The following is a 23,211-nucleotide window of genomic DNA, read 5'->3' on the forward strand; positions in this document are numbered from 1 at the left end:
TAATATTAATTAGAATGAATATATTTTTGTTTAATTTTGATATAAACTGATGTGTGTGTGTTCATAAAATTAGTGTGATTATTAGTATTGAAAAATTGCCTATTTGTTGGTTAATTACATATACACATATTTTTAAAAAGTTATTTCACGATTCTTTTTTTTTACATTGACATGCCATCTCACAGATTACAGACGATCTCGGGCCTATTTCATTTTTGTTTAAAGGCTATGTTTTTTTGTTTCATTTGGATTCAACACAGCGGGTTATTTTACAAAAATTATTTTCAGATTTCTCTTTCGCCGGCTAAACAAACTTTATTACTTACCCTTAGTTTTGATTTAATTCAGGACTATGTTCGGATTGTCACGGGGTTTTTTTCAGGACACTCACAGGATACTGGTTTTTATAAAAATCTTGAACTTGTATGGTGAGTTATAACGCTAAAAATAGATCTACAAGGTCGCTGTGATTAATTTCCCCCGTCCCATGCAATCTACAATCGATCTACCTTTTTTGTTTCTACTCACCTTCAATTTCATTATTATTTACAATTCCATTTTAATATTATGTTTGTTTTTAACTTATTTGTTTAATAATATGCAATTTCGTTCGATAGAGACCGGATAGACGCAACCAAAATGGACTACATAACCGATGACTTAAAAACGACAACAAATTAGATCACTGATTCATAACCTTATAGTAATTGTTGATAACATTGTTTGTCTACCTCGAGTTTACTATGAAAGGACTTGTAATTAACTTCGAATTGACTAATACATGTAACAGCTCAATAATAGAATTTTTTGATTGGGACTTTTTTAACTCTTTGTTTAAACTAGAATAGAAATAGAATACGTACCTAAGGGCCGATAACTATTTATAACCCCGACGGTCTGGGTCATAAATACCTCAGGGCTTCGACAGGGCGCCAGCGGATAAAGCGAGGCGGCGGGAAGTCGCGACGTCCATGAATAATGGAGCCGAAACCGCTAATTAAGATCGGCGCTAGCTCGGACACCGGCACCTGTCAAACGGTAATTTATAGGTGCGTCTGTTTCGAACAAGACACCTAATAAGATGGTAGTGACAGACTATTGGGATATTCTAAAACAAAAATATGATCGGTTATATCGAATTGAAAATAATTCTCTTCAATCATTGAATCATTACTTCGCAACAGAGGTAGGTATGTAATTAGCTACTGGTTTTAATGTTACTTTAAATGTGGTAGAGATTCAGTATTAAAACTAAAAGAATTTCGAAATTTCATTGTCTTTATTTATTTTGCTTACACAACGTTTCGGTCAGAAATATTACTGACCGTTATCAAGTGTGAACTAAAATAAATCGTAAAACTATTGAGCTTATATACTAGAACCAAGCATTTACCCGTGAATTTGTTGGGTCCAGTCAAGCCTGAGGTTTTCCACTAAGAAAACCTGCATTGGAGCGTTTCATAAGTTGTTGCTATATTGTTGAAATTTCCATACTAGGATTGCTAAAGACTTTATTATTGTTAGAAATGAATACGGCCTCTTTAAGTTTGCGCTTTTTCCAATGGTTCTTTTATGGACAACCCGGGCTCCGATGGGTTTTGGTGAAAAATGCGTTATAAAGTACAAATATGCAGCACTTTTTTTCCAGCGATAAAAATAGTTCTATTAGTTAGAGATTATTGGCTAATCTGAGATTGGGTAATATATCTGGCAGGTTAAAAATTGGATAAATACTATTGAAACCATTGCTGTTATCTTCGCAGTCCTAAAAAATTGTCAGATGATAGATTTATATTATAATTACAGCTGCAAATATAGTCTGGTTCATGTTTAACATCCCGAAAGCGTTACCAGACTAATCCAACGCTCGTCAAGCGCGCTAAATTCGGCATGTTCAATTATACAGGTGATTGTTGTCATCTCTACATGTTTTTACTTTTCATAATTTATGGTAAGAAAAGTATTGGTTTAGGGCGAAATTTTACTATGACCAAAAGCACTTTTCTCAGCGTTTTGACCCCAGAAATCCAAAAAACAAGGTTTTAGTCCGTCCGTCTGTCATCAAAAATATTCACTTGTCAATAACTTTGTAACTATCAGAGATATAAGAAAGTATTAATAATTGTCAAATGTCTGCTATAGGAAATTTAATTCTTTACAAAATCGATCTCTTGACTTTATTTTGTATCTCCATTAGTTTTTGAATTATAGCAATAAAACAATCTGGTCAAGATGACTTCCTAAACTTCTCATCATATGATTGTGTTTGCATTTAGAGCGATTTTTGAATTTAAGAGTAATGTTTGTCAATTTTGCTATAGTGAAAATCACGATATTGCAGAGATTCAAAAATTTTTGTTTCTAAAAATACGAAATGTACGACCTGACTTGTGAGTCTGGTGGAGCTTTCGTGATTGTATTTTCTATGAAATAATAGTATTATTTAGCATGTGACAAATTTTCAAATCCGAGAAAATAAGAGCAAAAATGTTGTAATTTTTGCAATTTTCTAGATGCCGCCAGACTCATTTGCCAATTTCGTAAATCAGCCAGACTTGCTTTTGATTATATTTTATGATAGTATTAAATGATACATTAAATTTCAAGAATGGGAAAATAAGGGCTATGAATTTCCAAAATCTATCACATTTTTGCGTCTGCAAATTTTCAGCCAGACTAACTTTCCACCACTTGAGATGTGCCAGACTGTTATTTCCATTAATAAATGTAAAACGTTTATGACTGGACTGATAAGTGGACTTTTTTATATTATTTAGAAACCCCATCCGAAAATTTTAACCAGATTCACAAATTGTTATTAATGTCACCATCCGGACAAACTATTATATATACACCCACTAGGAAAATAAGTACAAAAAATTTCACTGCCTCCTGGACTATAGTGTTAACTTACGTTTTTTAACCGGATAAGTGCAAGTTGGAGCTCCGTATAAAGACCATATTTTTTATGATTAAATTACAAATGTATAGTTTTCAGATTTTTCTCTATACTTGTATTATAAGACCGTATTCCTTGCCAAATTTTATAGTTCTAGGTCAACAGAAAATACCTTATAAATTTTCATTTTCTTGAGTCTCGTTATGCGTTTTTTGTGACATATGCGTTTTTTGTGACATAAACGGTCGTATCTTTTATTAAGTTAACTTAGAAGTTTGATTATTTCACAGCTTCAAGGGACTGTAGACCTTAATATATGGTTTTAATTTCAACTCGCGTATATAATACCTCTTCGCGTTTCCGAGATAAAGTGTCTTGATAGACAGCTAGACGGACGGACGGACGAACAGACAACAAAGTGATTCTATAGGGGTTCTGTTTTTTCCTTTTGAGGTTCAAAACCTTAAAAATAGGTTTATTTTATGTAATTAACAAGGAACTAAGTTTAATTCATAAATATTTTTTTTCAACATGCAAATATAGATAATATTTTAACATTTTTCTATATACACATCTCTAAACATGATCCAGTCAAAAGAAAATCCAATTCTTGATGGTGGTATCAAACTAGTCATTTCTTTTGATGGCCGTACGAGATTTCAAAAATTACGATTCCTAACAACAGAATAATAAAAACGACTTTTTATTGCGAAGGATGAAAAAAGGAAGAGGCCCAAAAACCTCGATCGGCCAATAACGAAGCCGATTTCTATTTCCTATAGTCGTTTTCCAGCCCTCTTCAAGATGAAAAAATCTCGCTTTATTATCTTCGCAAATCCGAGATTGACTTTTTCCTCCCTCGTGCCCGGCCCGAGCGAGCTGCGATTCGCAATTAACGTTTGTTTGAACTTTTTTCGCGACGACGGCACTGAAAAGAATTAATATGCAAATAAAGGCAAATGAAGCGTCGACGAGAATATTTCCGAGTCAATTTCCGAAACATTTGGCCATCGCGGGGCATGGTAATGACTATCAGTGGCGGGGTCATGACCAGTCAAATTTTTAAATGCCATTTACGGTCATTTCATACAGTTCGTATGTTAGATTTACTCTTAGCGTTAACATTATTTCTAAGAGCTTACCTAATAACTTAATAACTCTCTCTCTCTCTCTCTCTCTCTCTATTCACAGTCGTACTACACTTAACAATCTATTAGGCTGTACTTTTGGGTCACTCACAGGGGTCGGGTAAAGCGGGTGTCGGGTGTGTGGCCGAAGGAAATATATATTTCAAAAATCTGCTCGATCCTGACGTGTTAAGCCACACCCAAAATTCCAATCACACGTCCTTTGATTAAGGCTTGATTAAGGTTTGTAGAGCCTCAGCATTTGCCATAAAAAAGAGAGCAATTTGTTACAAAACCATATAAATTATAGTATATCACTGTAATCACAAAACTTCAATCTATTTCCCGTATTGTAACGGAATATTAAATTATTTCTCTATTTTCGAAAAAAATTAGTCCATACATAAGGAATATTTTGTTGATGTTTGACTATCAAAATCTTAAAAATAAAGAAGTTCTAAAAATGTGCTACAATACGAATATAGCAATTAAAGATAATCCCTTATCTTTAATTGCCTTCTTCATTTGGGTAAAAATACCTAGCCAGTTAAAAAAAAAGTTAAATGCCGAATGCTTATTTTGCTACTTTTTTGAACTAGTGAACTCTTAAGAATCCCTCAGTATGCATTTTGAATTCGTTTTTCTCGAAAAACGAATTTAAAGTTTTTTTTAAGTTATTACCTCACTACTTGGCTATTTCGACTAACTCTTATCAACTGATTGTAATATTTGGTATATGAACAACTTATATTGAACTTAAATGAGATGTAAAACAGTTTTTTAAATAAATTACTAATACAATAACAAATTACAAATATCAAAATTATATTAAGTGACTAAATAATTTGTATATTAAAAAAGGAAATACCATATGATCGAAAAAAAATCACAGATTTTGCAACATGCGCAACCATCATCGGCGTATTGAAAATACCAGACACAAAAGTCGGCGCGGCGGTGGTCAGCAATCACCTGTTTTTAACATTTTATATTAACTTGTGACGTCATTTGGAAGAGCTCAATAGAAATATAAAAGAACTAAAGCTTGTTTGGAAAGCAATTTGACATTCGTGACATCAGCACTCCGGCAGTCTAACGTATCGCTAATTGCCATTCGCAGATATATTCCAGATACGTATAGTGAACAAGTGAACCCTTCGCAATGTTAAATAATTTTGATATTTGATTTTTATCGTGATGGCTTTTTATAAAAGTGAAGAATTTAGTAAGAAAAATATTAATGATGAAGATGAACGTGTACGGATTCATGAATGGTCACGATCACGGTCACGACACTATAGAAATGTGAGGTATGTATGTATATATACTCGTATATATAGAATTAATGGCATTAATTTGCAATAGCACCTCGAACCCACAGTTTCATTATGGAGCCAGATTAAACAAATCAGAATGAGTATTATGTTACCGTAAAAGCCCGAATATTGGTTAAACGTAGGGTTACCCACGTAGGAGCCCGAAATATGCAAAAAAGGTCACTTTAGGTTAAGTTTAGATTAGGCCTATATTTTTATTAATGCAAAACCAACTAAAACCTAATTCTAATATAACCTAAACTCACTCCCTCTTTTGCATATTTCGGGCTATTACCTGGGTATTTCTAGGTTTAACCAATATTCGAACTTACGGTGTAAATTTATGGACGGTCCATAAATTTAAATTCGCCGTACAAAAAATAAGTAATAGTTACTGTAGATAAAAATAAATTAAAATATAGTTCCACGATAATTCAGTTTGCAGCTTCTTTTCATCATACCTAGTAAAAACCCGTCACAACCACTACTCATAGTATGTATGCCTATGTATTTTTAAACATCATTATGAGATTTAAGTCATAGGTGCCCATAATATGAGTAGCGGTATTGACGGTTTTTTGTTATGATGAAAATGTTGTGTGATATGAAAAAGCAACAAAATATATTATCGATTGCAGCAACTATACCTAGTTTTACATTCAGTATGTCCAATTAATATAGAAAATTATTTGTTAGCTTCTTAAACAAAACAGACCCATAATAATTCAAATCTTTATCATCCAAGACTTCCAAGAATTATAGAGTAATCTCACGTCAAAACTTTTTAAAATTATTGCATGCCTTAAATGTTTGCAAAATTAACAAAAATATGTCTTTGATTACCTGCAATTAATATATTTGGTCCAATTTATCAGTTCTGCATCATATCCGAAATTCAGATTGTGTGTGACACAACGAAGAGTCAACGTACAACGTGAACGATAAGAAAATGGCAAGTAAAAAAAATTGTAAAGTCTTAATTACTAATTACACAGTCTTGAGTTCTCCTGCCTAAAATCTATATTGCCTTCCCTAAGATTTTAAATATAAATGATTGAAATTCATACAAGTTTACCACAATTTAAACTTAAGATAATTATTTAATTATTATAAATCCATAGTTATATTAAAATATAACACTTACGAAGTTACTAAATATTAACTATTTCTACTTAATCATTTAATAATTCTGATAAAAACACGCTTGATTATTTATTTTAGAAATCATACGGGCTATAATCATTAATATGACTATATTAACAATACTTAAATCAAAATTTATTTGAAGGAATGCTACTGTATTACAATAAAATTGTAAAACAAGTATGTAATAATAACTCGGAATAATTATTAAAAACTGCTCATCTTGATATAGAGATCTCAAAGATCTGTTAGCCGATTTTATTGAAATTTCGCCGTGTTGTGAAATTTAATAAGTTAGCAGTAATTAAATGATAATTATTATTTACAACAATATTTAAACGATAAAAACTTATCCCAATAAATATTTGGCACCGCCTTGAATTCATTTGTTTTACGTTGGCGGTGGAAACCATGCAAGCTTTTTCTTTGTCCTAAGTTGTTAATTAAAAAAATAATTATCATATAAAAAAATATAGGTCCTAATAGCCTAAATTTTATCAAAATATATCAGCAGATCCGATGAGACCCGAATATGTTTTGGAACTTAATGATTTAATTAATTATTCCCTTTAATGCATCGATTGTGCGCATTATCCTACGCGCTAAGAAAAAAATATTGCATTAGTCTAAATTTATTATTTATTTATGTTATTCCGCTCTTTCACGTATAATTTGCCCCCTGCTTCTCATACGGAAAGAGTTAGATTAAAATAGCCCAACTGTACTTAACAACCCATGCCTTGACGCATATTCTTTTTTATAATAATACGGCTTTCAGAGACTAAACGTCCTTTTTTTTAAGTTATTACCTCACTACTTGGCTATTTCGACTAACTCTTATCAACTGATTGTAATATTTGGTATATGAACAACTTATATTGAACTTAAATGAGATGTAAAACAGTTTTTTAAATAAATTACTAATACAATAACAAATTACAAATATCAAAATTATATTAAGTGACTAAATAATTTGTATATTAAAAAAGGAAATACCATATGATCGAAAAAAAACGGCGTCCAGTTGGCTGGGAAATGACGATCGATAACATTTCCCATATACATTGATATAAATTGACAGCGATCTTCATTGCATAGCCATCGCTATGCGATGGCTATATATATATAACTGATTTTGAAATGGGATTTCCAAACCACAATACAGCAAATTTAGTCAAGTTTGTATTTTAGTACCATCCTATAACATCTTCCTTTTATGTTTGTAGCTCACAATTTACGTAGTCTACGCCACTGTATTCCATCCAGATGATGTATATCTGGCTCTCCCTCCAATTGATTTCCACTAATCGACAACTTACGAACAAAAGAATATTCATTGGGCATTAACTAGAAAGTTGATGAAGTGAGCGGTTGGAGCGTCCATAGACAGTACTTTCATTAGGAGTCGTTGCTATGATTTAGTTGGAAAAATGCCAATGGAAATTATATAGGTCGGTATTGGAAAATTGGTGCCTGTATTTTATAGAACCAAAACATTAATAAAATTATTTATATTTTCTATGTTATTTTTTGTATTATAAGGGTGTTCCTTAATGACATGCTAATATTTAAGGGGATTATTCTTTGTACTATTTTAAGAAAAGAACTTCATGAATGTATGTCCTAACCATCTTAATGTATGAGATACAGGGTGGTAATTTTTTTTTTACAATAACTCTGATTTTATTACAGATATCTTTATGAAACTTAATACACGTCTTCTATGCATCAAAATACCTTTCTTTGGTATACAAAGAATATTATTTATTTCAACCGGTGCTCATACATTTACATTAAATATTTTGGAGAAAAAAGTGGTACATCGCCGACTTCTCTTAAAATAAAAATTATCTTCAAAATCTCCATTCATTTCTAAATATTTTTTATCTTTTGATTTTTTTCGTCAGACGCGACGCATAGTTTTTGCTTAAAAAAAATTAAAATCAGTTCATTTTAGGGTCGAATCGCTTAAAATCTGATGCGGTGACTGGTGTGTGGAAATCATTTCTGCATCAGGCTGGAAGGCAATTAAGAAATAAAATATTTTTTTGTTAATAACAATATGCATTTTGATGCATGAAAGACGTATATGAAATATAACATTAGCGATATTTTGAAAAAAAAAATAGAAAATTTTAACACCCTGTTTCTGAAAAGTTAAAATGCTTAGGACATATATTAATATGAAGGTTTTTTTCTCAGAATAGGTTCTTCTTCACGCTCAAATTAGTATTTTTATTTGAAAAATAGCTTCTATTTTTAGATATAGAAAAAAAATTAAAATAGAAGTTGTAGGGCTTTGCCTAAACCTAAACCGCTATGGTCTTTTATCGCCAGAGAAAAATGAACAGAGCAAATCAGTCGAAAAAATATTAATTCGTATTTTTTAAATACAACATCCTGTATATTATTTGTAATATTATTCTATTTAAGATTTTTTTTATTAATATTAGCAAATACCGAGGCAAATACCTACCATCTTTTGTTTATTATTGTTTATTATATGTTTTTAATTTTTTATTGTTCTGTATTTGTTAAGTTATATAACAAAAATATTTTTTGATGTTCTTGCGTAAAAGTATGTGAAAGGATACGAGTATTTCTTATTTTTGCTTTTAAGCTTTCAATTGATTTGAATGTTTTACGCTTGGGCAGAAAGCATTTCTGTTGGTATAAATACTCGTTTAACATAAGCCTTGAACTAAAATTATTTTTGTTAGTACAGAGTACAGACACCTTGATCTAAGTTAAACTTCCACTAAAGTTACACCTCCCCATTACCTACTATTAGCTTGTAATCATGGTCTAGCTGATCATGAATGTATGATCATGATCAGTATGTAAACGCATACAACAGTCAAAAAGTTGTTCTTAATAAATATTTTCTTATAACTTTCTCTATATTGACGCTTGAAAATGTTTCTGATACATCGCTTCTGTATAACCAAAACTCTCGAAATATCAGTTAAATTGACATAAGCATGATACTACAGATCATACGAAGTTATAAGTTTATTATTTAGTATATCCAAAGATCCAGTTTTTAATCTATATCTATATATATAGACAAAAGATGTTATCGTGGAGACTATATTAAAAAAAGAAGAACGTATTTATTGAGCAAGTCTACAGTAAGATTCGCCATGAAACATGACTAAAATATGACTACCCGTAGACACTCAGTGTTTCTGCCTTCCGGTCATCCATTTTTCCGGCCATGTTTCTACCATCATCGGTGGTAAAGCTTGCGAATTGTGAGCTACTGCCTAACCAGGCTGCAAATGGTGCCTTGTGCCTCGTTTGCTTCCCTTTTTCTTTTTTAAGGATCGATGCTGATTTTTCCCGTATTGATGAAGCCTGAAGTGCAGAAACACTGAGTGTCTACGGGTAGTCATATTTTATTCATGTTTCATGGCTAATCTTACTGTAGACTTGCCCAATAAATACTTTCTTCTCTCTCTATATATATATATATATATATATATATATATATATATATATATATATATATATATATATATATATATATATATATATATATATATATATATATATATATATATATATATATATATATATATATATATATATATATATATATATATATATATATATATATATATATATATATATAGATATAGATTATATAATAATATCTTATACTCAAAGATATTTAAAGTCCCAGTTTAAATATCTTTGAGTATATCACACTACCGATTTTTTTTACCTCAAAAATCATCTCCATTTTCAATTCATGTTTGTTGCGCAAATACATAATGCAAACTTATTTTTGTAACAACAATCAGAAATCATAATTTTAGGTTTTTTGTTGTATATCGTAGTGATTTATCTATGATAGTTTTCCCTCCTTTTTTATAAAAAAAAACTCTAAAGTATCGCACCACTAACGTAAAGCCAAATTTTAACAACAAAAAAACTTAGCCATTGAAGAAACATTATTGAAAGGGACCGGAGTTAAAGAATAAACTTTCTAGGAGTTTCGGATCCAGCACAAAGCTATTCCGAGCGCCTATAAATAATTTTAAGTGGCTCTTTCAAAATATCCAGCAGTTTTATTGATAATAAGAGCCTTCTTTTAAACTTTTCATGCATATATTCGCCGCCGCTTTTGATATATTGCAAAACAGGCCTTTGGGGGTATTAGAAATTGTGAAGGCAACGAAGATGTTTTTGTTGCTAGCAATTTATATTTTAATGTGAATTTTAAGACTTCCCGTTTCCACTGGCGGCATTATTGGAAAAGTTGATGAAAAATGGAAATCGAGCTTAAACTAAAAAACTAAAATAAATTTGAAAGTATAGATCTTTTTTGCAAAACCTCCTTTTTTAATTATGCTATAAATCTCAATTTAGTTGTTACCAGTACTAATATGTTAGTCGCCTCGAAATCAGAGAAAAAAATACTTTATTAATTTAAATATAAAAGTTTAAGATATATAAAAAGAGAAACAATTTTTAGAAATAAAAAAAGAAGTTTTCATACACATAATTTATATTTACAACCATGAAATATGGCTTTAAATATAATATTTACATCATATTATCTCTATTACACCTCATACAAAGGAAAATGATTCATAATATCAATACATAGCTTATTAACGTAGTTTTCATGTAGTTAATGAACGGGAAAAGTCGTAGTTATTGAAGGAAAACTACACGTAGTTAATCAGGTAAATTACGTCTTAGTTAACTACTTCCGAACCCTGGTTAAGCTCGATGATTTGACATAACTTTTGGGGTTATGACCTATTCTTCCCTATTTTAGGTCTTTTTTTATCAGTGGCAATTGAACAATATGGATATTTTTTGTATGACATATGACGTCACAGGTGATATGCGCAAAGCGAAAGAAATTGGGGCCGCTATCGATCTTCTTTTCTTTTTACCATGTTTACAACTCTAGATATCAAAAACTACTTTTTGCTTCCAGGTATACTGGGTCTCAAAAGTGGCCCACCCCTGTAACTTTTTTGTTTTTTTTTCAGATAAAAAAAGGGATTTGGTATGTTAGTATATGACATAAATTAGGATTGATTGACGTATTCAATTGTTTTCGGTCACTTCCTGTTTCACCGGAAATAACTACAACTTTGGATTTTGAAATGACCACCCTCGATATTTTTTTACTTTGTTCGAGAAAAAATGACACTCTGAATAGAAATGACGTATCACATGTCAACTTTTGATCTTTGCATATGTTTTATTTAAAATTCTAACATGCCGTTCATAAGACATTTTGACTCGAAATACAAAGTGTGATGGTATTACTCATGTTACGGCAATTACAAGAAATGTTATATACCTGGGCATACGAGGCTTTGGGACTTAAGCTGAACATCGATAAAACTAAAATCATGTGCACTCCCCCTGAAGATACAACAATGCTATAAAAATCGGAGAAGAACTATTGGAAGATGTAGCGGAATTCAATTACCTCGGTAGTTTGATTTCGGAAAAGGACAATATCGACTCTGAAATATGCAGTGTATCGAGCAATAATAATTCTTACCATGTTACATGGAAGCGACATCTGGGTGCCGTACCGCCGACACATGAACGCAGCAAACAAGTTGCAAAAGAGACATCTTAGACAACTCTTAAGAATCAAATGGTTCCATCATGTCTCAAACGTATCGGTCCTTGAAAAAGCTAACTGCGAGAGTATTGAAGTCATGATTACAAAGTCCCGCTTAAGATGGGCTGGTCATGTATGCAGAATGCAAGTAAACCGCATACCAAAATCTCTGCTGTACGATGAGCTTGTAGACGGTAAGAGGAGGCCGGTTGGACAACTCAAAAGGTACAAGGATATTTTCCACGAAAACTTAAAGGAGATTAACAAGCAGAATGAGTGGGAAGAAGCAGCTCACAATAGAACGGAATGGAGAAGAATTGTAAACTCAGTTAACAGCGACAACCAAAAAGTAAAGAGGCAACAAAGCAATGAGATTTTTGAATGTCCGGAGTGCGGTAGACAGATAACATCACGTATCGGTCTTTTCAGTCACAGAAAAGCTCATGAATGAAAACGCTTTCCGTGACCATCTTCTGATAATGGCAGTATGTAAGTATGTATGTTATATTTTATTATAATGTTTACTTCACATTTTATTTGTATCTTAGATCCTTTTCAAAAATGAAATGGGAATTTAAATAAACCAAAATTAAACAAATAATATAACGGAGACTTTTTAGAAAAAAATATGTTTTATTTAAGTTTCAAAAACCTTACAGCTAAAATATGATAGAAATAATTTATTCGTCTCTGGGTCCATCAAACGGTGGCGGTGCTGGCTCAAAAAAATGTATTCCTTTTTTGATTCTTTCCTGAAAACGTTCGCAAGCTTTCTGGTCTTTGATCTGATCGGCTGGGCAGCTCAACTGAACTTCTCTGAATATGCAGTGTTTTAGAGTTATTCCGGAGGGATTACAAATTTTCACATCTTCTGAGGCAGGTTTTACTTGAGTCGCTGTAGCATTTTCAGCTTCTTTTAAACAAGTACTAACGACCTTTTCAATTGATGGCTCAAACCAAGATTCTTTAGCGAAATTTTCTTTTAGAGTTTTGGTGATTTCTTCTGGTTTAGGTTTTCCATCTTCTCCAACCTAAATATTAAAAGTTGGTAAGTAAATTATAACCCAGAAATATAAACCACTATGGCGAGTATTTTCCAGAAGTGTCTCTCCCTATAACTTTTTTATTTTTTCAGATAAAAAGTGAGATTTGGTATGTTATAATATGACATAAATCGGCATATTCAATTCAGCAATGCAATATGATCGAGAAAAAAAAACAGCGTCAGCGAAGGCTATGAAATGAAGACCGCTTTCACTTTATATGTAAAATTATGTGGGGAATGTTATCGATCGCATTTCCAAGCCTTCTGGAACCGTTTTTTTCTCGATTTTACAGTATTATTTTAAAATTAATAGTGAAAATATACAACCTGAATAGAATGACATCCCATATGTGAACTTTTGACATTTTTGCTTAAAAGAATTCTATTTCAAATTTTAATTTACCGTTAAAACCACTACTTTTTAATCAATGAGCCTTGGAAAAATAGATTTGATCTTCTAATGTTTGTTGTGTTTTTTCCTGGTTGGTTAAAAGATGCCCAAATCGTATTTTTAATCATAACTCCATTTTTTTTTCATATTTGGAAAAGCATTTTTTACGAATAATTTGATACCACATACTTGGTATTTCTAGTGAAATTGTCGTTATGAACACAGCCATAGCACTCAAAATTGAAATTTGAAATAGCATTTTTAAGCAAAAATATCATAAGTTCACATATGCGACGTCATTCTATTCAGAATGTCAGATATATTTTCTAACAAATAAAGGAAAAAAATACTGAGGGTACCAAAATGAAGGTTGTAAATTTTAAATTTGTTTTCCGGTGAAACTAGAAGTGAAACTGGAATCAAATCTCGTTTTTGCCTCAAAATATAAAAAAACTAATGGGGATGGGCCACTTTTGAAAAATATCCGGTATTATAGTAAAAATATCTGCAAAATCTACAAAATTCAAATGGTTAGGCCTATACATAATTATTGCCATTTCAAATTTATTATAAGGATAAGAAACCCTACCACCAGTAATTACACAAGTATTATTTGTGGTACTGGAACACGTAGGACGAATCTCACCTTCACATTTTTTGACGAGTTTTGGAAATTTGTTAGAAATGTAGCAAGTGCACACTGAAACCAGTAGAATTTTCAAAATGGTCTACTAGAAAAAAAAATTGGGAACCTCGGGTATAGACGCTCTCCCAAAATTAATGGATGGTAATTTCAATTAAATAGCAATAAATTAAATTAAACTAGCGCCACTCCAGTCCATTTCCCTTGCCAAAAAATGGTCCTTCGTTAGTACATAATTACGAGACATAGGTACATTTTTATATTTGTTTTTAAATAGTGGAATAAATTTAAAAAAAGTACCTATACTTAGATTTATTACCTATTTCTAGAAACCACAATCGTTTTCTCTAAATAGTCATGTCATAAATATTGACTTATAAATGTATCAATTAGTTAATTAATATTAACGTATATAATATAAACACATTACAGGTTTGTAGCACTAGTATTTAAAAATTGTATATAAAGACAATTAACTAACAAAATATTGATTTTTAACAATGAGTTCTTGTTAGCATCTATAATTATTTTCTCTCTCTCTGTTGTTGTTGCCTCATTAGTTTATTTATATGACCTCTAAAACTAGAAGCATTTCTGTTAGTAATGCCAATTAATTTAATATTCTAGTAAAAAACCTCTACTTTTTTCTCCGTGAATTCCCAGATCAGTAAAATTTTGTATATAACAGGTGTTTGAATGTTAGGTCTCTTAATATAAATACAGGGTAGCGCACCTCATGCGCCCTGCTGGGGGAACGAATGGATAGGTTACTAGGGATTTTATTTTTTGAGGATAATTGCTTCTTGACCTCAAGGGCTTATGCTCAAAAATATCCAAAGAGGATCCAAAAGATATCCAAAGAAAAAATCTTCCTGACAAGCGTTTCTTTGAAAAACCACTTGTCCTATTTCGCAGAGCTGGTAGGGTGGTTTACAAAAAACCTATTAGACAGAAACCTGTCAATAAAAGTGGCTCTTTTATAGGAAATCCATATAGAGGGTGGTCCGAACTGTATTCCGGAAATTTCGGCAGCATATTCTGCAGATAAAAATAAGTAAAAAAGTTCGTATAAATGTATGTCCTAAAATGCTTAGTTTCGGAGATACAGGGTGTAGAAGTTTCATTTTTATTTCGATTTTTTCCAAATCATTTCTGAAGTAACGTAAATTTTTGGATGAAAATTTTTGTCTTAGAGTTTTTTTACATTAGAAATTTAATTTTGATATCAAAATGGCTCCTATTTGTAGAGGGCGCCACCTACATGTGTTTTAACTGTTTTGAAGAGTAATAACTTTTCGTCCGTACCTGTATAAAACTACTGACTGAAAAAATATACATTTCCATGACTTTCCACGTAAAAAATGTCTCTTGGTAAAAATCGCTACGGGCAACCGTTCTCAAGATATTTAAAATTGAAAAATTGAAAAAAAAATAAGCACACATTGAGTATAGTTATTTGACTGAAATAATTAATTTTTAATTTTTTAAATTAATCATAAAATTTTTGGCGAAAAATTGATGGTTTAACAGTCGGATTACAATGATTTAACAACGGACTAAAAGTTATTACTCTTCAAACCAGTTAAAAAATATGTAGGTCGCGCCCTCTACAAGTAGGAGTCCTATTGACATCAAAATCAAATTTCTCATGTCAAAAAACTTCCAGGCACCAATTTTCATCCAAATACTGATGTTACCCCAGAAATTATTTGGAAAAAATCGAAATAAAATTGAAACTTCTACACCCTGTATCTCCGAAACTAAATCTTTTAGGACATACATTTATAGGAACTTTTTTACTTATTTTTATCTACAGAATATGCTGCCGAAGTTTCCGGAATACAATTCGGACCACCCTGTATATTCAAGTTATCGTTAAATAAATCAAAGAACTAGGTACTCCTTCGTTTTTCTCGATAGAATAATAAATACATATTTAATAAATATTATTTATTAAACTATTGTAGGTAAATAAAAGTAAACTGCTATAAATTTAAATAAAGTCCATAAACTAATTTCGATTTTGAAAATAACTACCAACTGTCACTAGAAAGTTGCCATAACGACACCAGCCCTCTTGGTTGCTATTTTATTGAAAAATAAAGTGGTATAGGAAACCCTAATATTGAATATGAAAGAACATTTGAATCTGCTTCGATTTATTTTAAGAAATACAGGGTGTTGTACTTGAAATAACAAAGATGTTATGTCAAATAAATATTTAATTTTTAATACTCTTATTTACCCGGTTAATCTCGAGAATAACCCACAACAAAACAACCAAAAACATAACCCTAACATTAACGTATTAATGTTGACATTAACGAGGCGAATTAACGGGGACATTGACGAGGTGAATTAGGTGCGCCATCCTGTATAGATGAAATGATATACTCGTAAAACTGTTTTCACTCGAGGAGTCGAGCCTCTAGGAAAATATTAATATAGTTTACTAAAGATTAATATATTATCTGATATTGAGTAAACAACTTCTGTATAATCCGTCATAGTTAATTAATTATCGTGTATACTTACCACGCCTTTCTTTTGTCCAACACATTGGAATACACACTAAAACAAAAAATAAATTTACATTAAGAATAAAATTTAATTATTTCCCTTACAGTCATGTCATTTCGTCTTTTCTCAGCTTGTTCGCAGCTGAATGGATCACCTCTGCGATGATGTTCGTGTTTATCAACTCCCAAAACTTCCCTAAAGCAACTTCTTACTAATTCTTTGTCTTTTTCATGGATCTGGTCGAGCAGTTCGTCGGCACAACATGCTTTCGGTCTTCTATGTCTTTTTTTGCATTTATCATCTTCGTTCTATAGAATTTTTTGATATATCAAAAAATTAATCGGTATTCAATATGTTTAAATAATTTAATAAATAATAATTATTACCGGTGACTGTGTTACTGCCTCTTCTGCTCGTCTAACGCGACTGTTCACAGGAAGTGAATATAGAGAGTCAAATCCATCTTCTAAATCTGATGCTAAGAGTTGATCTGTAACATTTGATAATATAAACATCATATAGATTTATAGTCTAATATGTATCATATTTAGTTTTCTTTACATTTTTAAGTAATACTCGTATATCAGGGCAAAAATGACAATGGGTCAAAGCTGACCAATTAATTTTTTTTGGATATAGTTAGGATTTATATTCTTGGGAATTTGACGTCATGAGACGTATTTTTTGCAACAATACCATTTTTTGCTCATTTGGAAGAATTCTTGTACGAGTTTTGAAACTACATACAAATTTAAAAAGAATTGGAAGAGATAAAACTTTGCTCAGCTATTAAAAGACTCGTATCAGTATACCATACGGTGGTATACTTGCAAAACCAAAGTAGGAACAAGCATAGGAATATTTGAGCCAAAAACTAAATACTCCGAGCCAATGGGCACCTACTCCAGAACCCTGCAAGCAGAAAGCGACGCTATTGAAAGATGGGTACAATACCTACTCTGGTTGTCAGCTCACCAAGTGATAGACAGTAATAAAAATCAGCATACGATCTAACAAGAAAAGGAGCAGAGACTCCACTAACTGGAAAAAAACCGTTCTGCTGGGAACTCTAGAATTGGAAACCGAAAACTGGAAATGATGAACTGGAAATGAAAACCAACCCAAAGCAGAACTCAAAAATCTGGAAGTCTCCTGGAAATGGAAATCCTCCAATCTCAATCTAATATACTCTAAGAAATTTTCGATTTATTTCAAATAATTTCTGATCTAACCCCGATATTTAGATGAAAATTGGAGTCTAAGTGTTCTTTGACATAGGAAGAGAGCGCCACCTAGAGAGCGCCACATAGAGCACGCCATATAGAGAGCGCCACAGATGCGCCATCAAAATCAAATTTTTCATGTAAACACCTAGATACCAATTTTCATCCAAATATCGACGTTATTTCAGAAATTATTTGAAAAAAAAATGAAATATAAATGAAACTTCTACAACCTGTATCTCCGAAATGAAGCATTTTAGGACATAAGATAAAAAGATACGAAAAAATAGTCTTGGTAACGCCACATTTGATGATACAAAATTACCTTAACCAGTCCCATTTCGATATATTTAATAATTCTACAGAAAAAAAAAACATATCGACAAAAATGTTTCAAATAGAAATCCTAATATGTAGCTACATGGGTGAATTGGCTCACTCTGTATATTTTTATTCATCTGGGAAAACACACACTAAACAAATATTTTCGAGGTTTGTTTATATGTAGGTGTTTTTATTTCAAACGTTGATATTCATAATACGAATCTGTCCTGGTGTAAATCTAGGTCATTACTACAATATCGTCCAATTACCCATTACAAAAGAAACCATTCAGCACAAACATCCTCGCCATATAGCTTATTTTTGCGTTACGCTTCAAGGTATTTACGTTTAGCGCAATCTGAAGAGTGACCGTGATCTTGTCAGGTCAAAGCGTTACGTAAATATTGGTATGAGGTCGTTACACTCTTAATGCTACAAGAAAAAACTTACTTCAGCTGGATAACAACCGCTCTCTTGATTAGTTTAACCTAGTATAATGGCAAACACGGTTAAGTAGGTACTAAAATTTCATTCCAAATGTAGTTTAAGACGAATAACTGGTCTACCCGTAAATATACAGGGTGCGTCTCAAAAGTGGCTCACCCACCATTGGCCACCCTTTTTATTTTTTCAGATAAAGAAACGAGATTTGGTATCTTAGTATATGACATAAATTGGGATTGATTGACGTATTGAATTGTTTTGGTCACTGTCTGTTTTTTTTTTACTTTATTCGATAGAAAATGATATTCTAAATAGAATGACATATCATATGTCAACTTTTGACATTCTCGCTTAATAAAAAATAGTATTATTTCAATCTAGATTGCAATGGCTATGTTAAAAACACTAATTCTTAATCAAGGAGCCTTGGAAAAATATATTTCATAGTCTAATGTATTTAGTGTCTTGTCGTGGCCGGTTAAAAAATGCCCAAATCGTATTTTTAATCCTATCTCAATTTTTTCAAATGGGACAGGGTGGCTCATTAGAATATTTGGAAAAAGCATTTTTTACAAATAATTTAATACCACACACTTGGTATTTCGAGTCAAATTTTGATAACGAACCGCAAGTTATAATTTCAAATAATCCATATGCGCAAATATCAAAAATTGACATATGATATGTCATTCTATTCAGAGTGTTATTTTCTATCGAATAAAGTAAAAAAATACCTAGGATGCTATTTAAAAATAAAAAGTTGTAGTTATTTCCGGTGAAACAGGAAGTGACCAAAAAAAATTGAATACGTCAATCAATCTTAATTTATGTCATATACATACCAAACCTCGTTTTTTTAACTGAAAAAAATTAAAAAGTTTTAAAAAGTTATAGGGATGAGCCACTTAGATGCATCCGGTAAAGATATTGTATAAAAGTAACCTACAAGTAAATTAAAGTATCTACATATCGACAGTAATATATTAATATAAAAAATAATGAGGCTAAATATTTACATCTCGAAAAAAAAGAGGAGAGCTTTTAGCATATACTTTTTAGTTTAAATTGATATTTAAGCGCATCTAAAGGCCGGGTTGACACGGTCCAAGTAAACTTGGACCAAATAAACTTGGATGCTGCCATATAACTGTCTTAAGGACTAAAGTTAAAAGGTTTGTATTATGATTCAAAAATAATGCCGCAGTTATTATTTTTGAAGTAAAACTTCTTCACTCGCGATGGGATTAAAAATTGAACGTCACGTGACAGGAAAAGTGATAACAATTGTCGTAACTCGGGCCCTATGTGAGTGAGGGGGCTAAAACTCGGAATGTAGATGGGGCTCAAAAAGCCCGATATTTTCGTGATATTTTGACGATGTATTCGTGCACTACGAAACCCCATTATCAATGAATCAAATGAAAAAGTCGTCCGACTTAAATGAAATTTCGTATGCCAATAGATTGGACCAAGGCCAACTCAACCGTGTACGACATGTGTCACTGTGACAGTTTCTTTTGACGTAAGAAACGTCAAAAATTGACGTCGTCAGGTCGCGACCAAATTTGGTGGGTAGGCTATACGAGTATAAGCGACGGTGAACAGGGTCCCACTCTGCAAAGTTGGAAAGGACGTTTCGTTTACATCTTCATAAGGGTGGGAGGTGGTACTAAGGATTTGATATTGATGAAAATTGTGGGCATTATTGGGGACGGGCTACAGGATGACGCCCACGACATTTTGAACCGATGCTTCTATATGGATGAAATCATCAGGATTTTTCTTAATTATGGGTCGATTGCAACCAAACTCGGCACGTGGATAGAGGTACCTGAATGGGGTTCTTTGACGGACAGACAGGCAGACGGAAGTAAGAAGAAGTTTCACTTCAAATATGCGCAAATAGTGCACACACAATTTTTTTTCAAATACACCCGCATAATTTAGAATTTGTAGTATTGTAATCTGATACTTATATATTAATAGTACTGGTTTTATAAGGTATAGAGTTTAGTATACAGTACAATCTCATTTTTGTTAACTGGACATTATAAGTAGATAACTTAAATAGGTTGTTAAATAGGAATACATCGGACCATAACTTAGCAATAGCAAAAACATAGCAATAAAATTTTAATATTAAAGATGACGTCAATTCAAAAAGTTACTTTATATCCCAAAGGACCAAATATTCCGTGGCTGTTCAATAAATATTCTGGAAAACGCTCAAATGAAAAAATTGTTTCTCAAATCAGTAAGTCTAAATAGTACTGAGTCTATGGATTGTTTTTTGTGAAACATCGTTAAAATATTAGTATTTTAATAAAACACGCTTTTAGGTGTTTCAATATTCATATGTTTCGACTTATTGGGCCTTTTTCAAGAGTTGCTTAAAACTGCACTGTAAAGAAATATATTTGATATGGAGGTCGGTTTAAGGAGTTTACCACCGGGGCAATTAAAATGTGTTTAAAGATTTTTGTTGGTGGTGTACATTATTATATATACTAGACATAGGTTGGGTTGGGTTTCACAGCACTTCGCCAGATTAAATACAATTCTATCAACATAACACGTTTTCCACTATTTTTTCTAATGAATTTAATTTTCAATTAATTGACTATACTACTTTAAATACTATAATAAAATCCAAATCATCTAATGCGATTGAAGATGATGAGTCAAATTCAACGAGTATAACCATAGTTCCTGTATAATTACTTACACGGTGTTACTTTTAAATCTATTTATATTAATTTTTGAAAAGTTCGAAATTGTTTAAAAAATTATTTGTGATGTTAATAATGTTAATTGTTGTGTGAAAAATACTTTTTGTGCCTTGTAATAGCCCTGTATTGTCAAACATACTGCCTCGTTTCAAAAAGTATCATTTTTTGGCCTAATAAAACAATACAATAAAACAATATAGTGTTTCAAAAAGCATGTGCTATCTCTCATGGGGAGATTCCTCACGTAAAAATAAGATTTATTTTTCATACTATTCTCAACATGCATAGGTCCGATTTTGCTTTGTTTGTAATTACAGGGTGTTAAAGTCTTAATATTTTTTGGAATTATTATAATTTTCTTCCAAGTAGTTTTATCGTTTCGAATGAAATTTTGACGGTAAAAATTTACTATAAATATGTGACATATTTAAAAACTAAAAACGGGTTACCACTCGAATATTTTTCTAAAAAAAGCATGTACGCCACTGACTATTTTTCTCTTGTTAGCGAAATAGTGTAAGCATTTTCATGCCGATTAAAAGTCGTCTCTTGATATTTTGTCGATTTTATTAATTTTTCTTAATGCAAGTCTAAGAGCAACGTTTAAAAAAAAATAATGTCATTAAATTGCGAAAGTTTTAAATAAGTAGTCACTGACTCCACATCAAAAAATATGAAAAAAACTTGCTATAAACATGGATATGGAAATGCATAGTTTTAGAGTTACAGGATGTTAAAACTTTTTAAAATTAGGTTTGTTGCAATTATCTTAAATTCCATTATATTTTTATTTGAAACTGCTGTAGGTTTGACTAATAGTAATAATAAATAATAGTAATTATATTTAATAGAAAATTAGGTAAAATATATAATTTATTAATTTTATTTTAATTTTATTAATTATTGTGATTAATATAATTACGTTTATGTCTTCAAGGAGTCTGAACTCGACAAAATGTCAAGAGATAACTTTTAATTAGCATTAAACTTTTAATTTTGATATCACAAGAAAAAAGTCAGTGGTGCACATGTTTTTTTTTTCATATTCTAGTGATAACCTATATGCGGGTCCCTTTAATGAATTTATCGACACATTTTTAGCAATAGAATATGTACCACTTATAGTAACTTTTACCCTCAAAATTTCATTCGAATCACTAAAAGTACTTGGGAGAAAATTATAATAAATCGAAAGATTATTAAAACTTTAACATCCTGTAGCTACGAAACAAGCATAACCGGACCTATGTTGATATGAAAAATGCATCTTTTTTACGTGAGGAATCTCTCGACTAAAAATGGTACATGTTTTTTGAAATACCCTGTATACTATTAAAATTAAATATAAAAAGTGCGATACGTTTAATATAATTTTAAATTGATATTTGTAATACTATACTTTGAAAATTCGGCTAAATAAAACATTCTAAAAAACAAGATACAAAGGGAAACTGAATGAAAAGCAATACGATTGGATGAAACTTACTGAATTCGGCGTCTTGGAAGTCGTAAGCCGAGACTGCGGCAGAGACGACCACACAGAGAGCAACCAGAGTATTCATGATGCCGGCCAAAGGTATTAGCACTGAAGATTAGCGGTCCGGGATCGTTTATATAAGAGATCGAGCGGTAAATTGTGGTGGTCTGCTGATGCCCCGATGTAGTTAATTTGGGGCCGGACTTGCCGAACTTGCTTGCTTGCAAATTTTTATTTTTTTCCTTTTACGTTTAATTGTCGTACTGGTGTTGCAGTACTCTGAAATACACAAACAAATTACAAAAAAAGATGTAATAATTAATATACAGGG

General features: G+C 31.5%; 1 protein-coding gene across 1 annotated transcript; it reads right to left on the minus strand.

Moving 5' to 3' along the window:
* Positions 1-12,697: 12,697 nt before the first annotated feature.
* LOC115875193 lies at positions 12,698-23,011 on the minus strand. Its single transcript, XM_030890598.1, has 5 exons — positions 22,890-23,011; positions 17,070-17,173; positions 16,788-16,991; positions 16,699-16,734; positions 12,698-13,115 (listed from the first exon to the last, which is right to left on the minus strand). Exons 1-5 carry the CDS (start codon positions 22,963-22,965, stop codon positions 12,765-12,767), a joined length of 771 nt encoding a protein of 256 aa, XP_030746458.1. The 5' UTR covers positions 22,966-23,011; the 3' UTR covers positions 12,698-12,764.
* Between the last annotated feature and the right edge of the window lie 200 nt (positions 23,012-23,211).

This window comes from Sitophilus oryzae, unplaced genomic scaffold (genome assembly GCF_002938485.1).
Source record: "Sitophilus oryzae breed Bouriz unplaced genomic scaffold, Soryzae_2.0 scaffold_1351_pilon_pilon, whole genome shotgun sequence".
In the NCBI taxonomy this organism is placed as follows: domain Eukaryota; kingdom Metazoa; phylum Arthropoda; class Insecta; order Coleoptera; family Curculionidae; genus Sitophilus; species Sitophilus oryzae.

Excerpts from the sequence above, each read along its gene's own strand:
- LOC115875193 (XM_030890598.1), bottom strand. The coding sequence starts at position 22,965 with ATGAATACTCTGGTTGCTCTCTGTGTGGTCGTCTCTGCCGCAGTCTCG. Across the intron at positions 16,992-17,069 it reads AGGCAGTAACACAGTCACCG|AACGAAGATGATAAATGCAA; the intron begins GTAATAATTATT and ends AAAATTCTATAG. Across the intron at positions 16,735-16,787 it reads AAAGACGAAATGACATGACT|TGTGTATTCCAATGTGTTGG; the intron begins GTAAGGGAAATA and ends TTTTTGTTTTAG.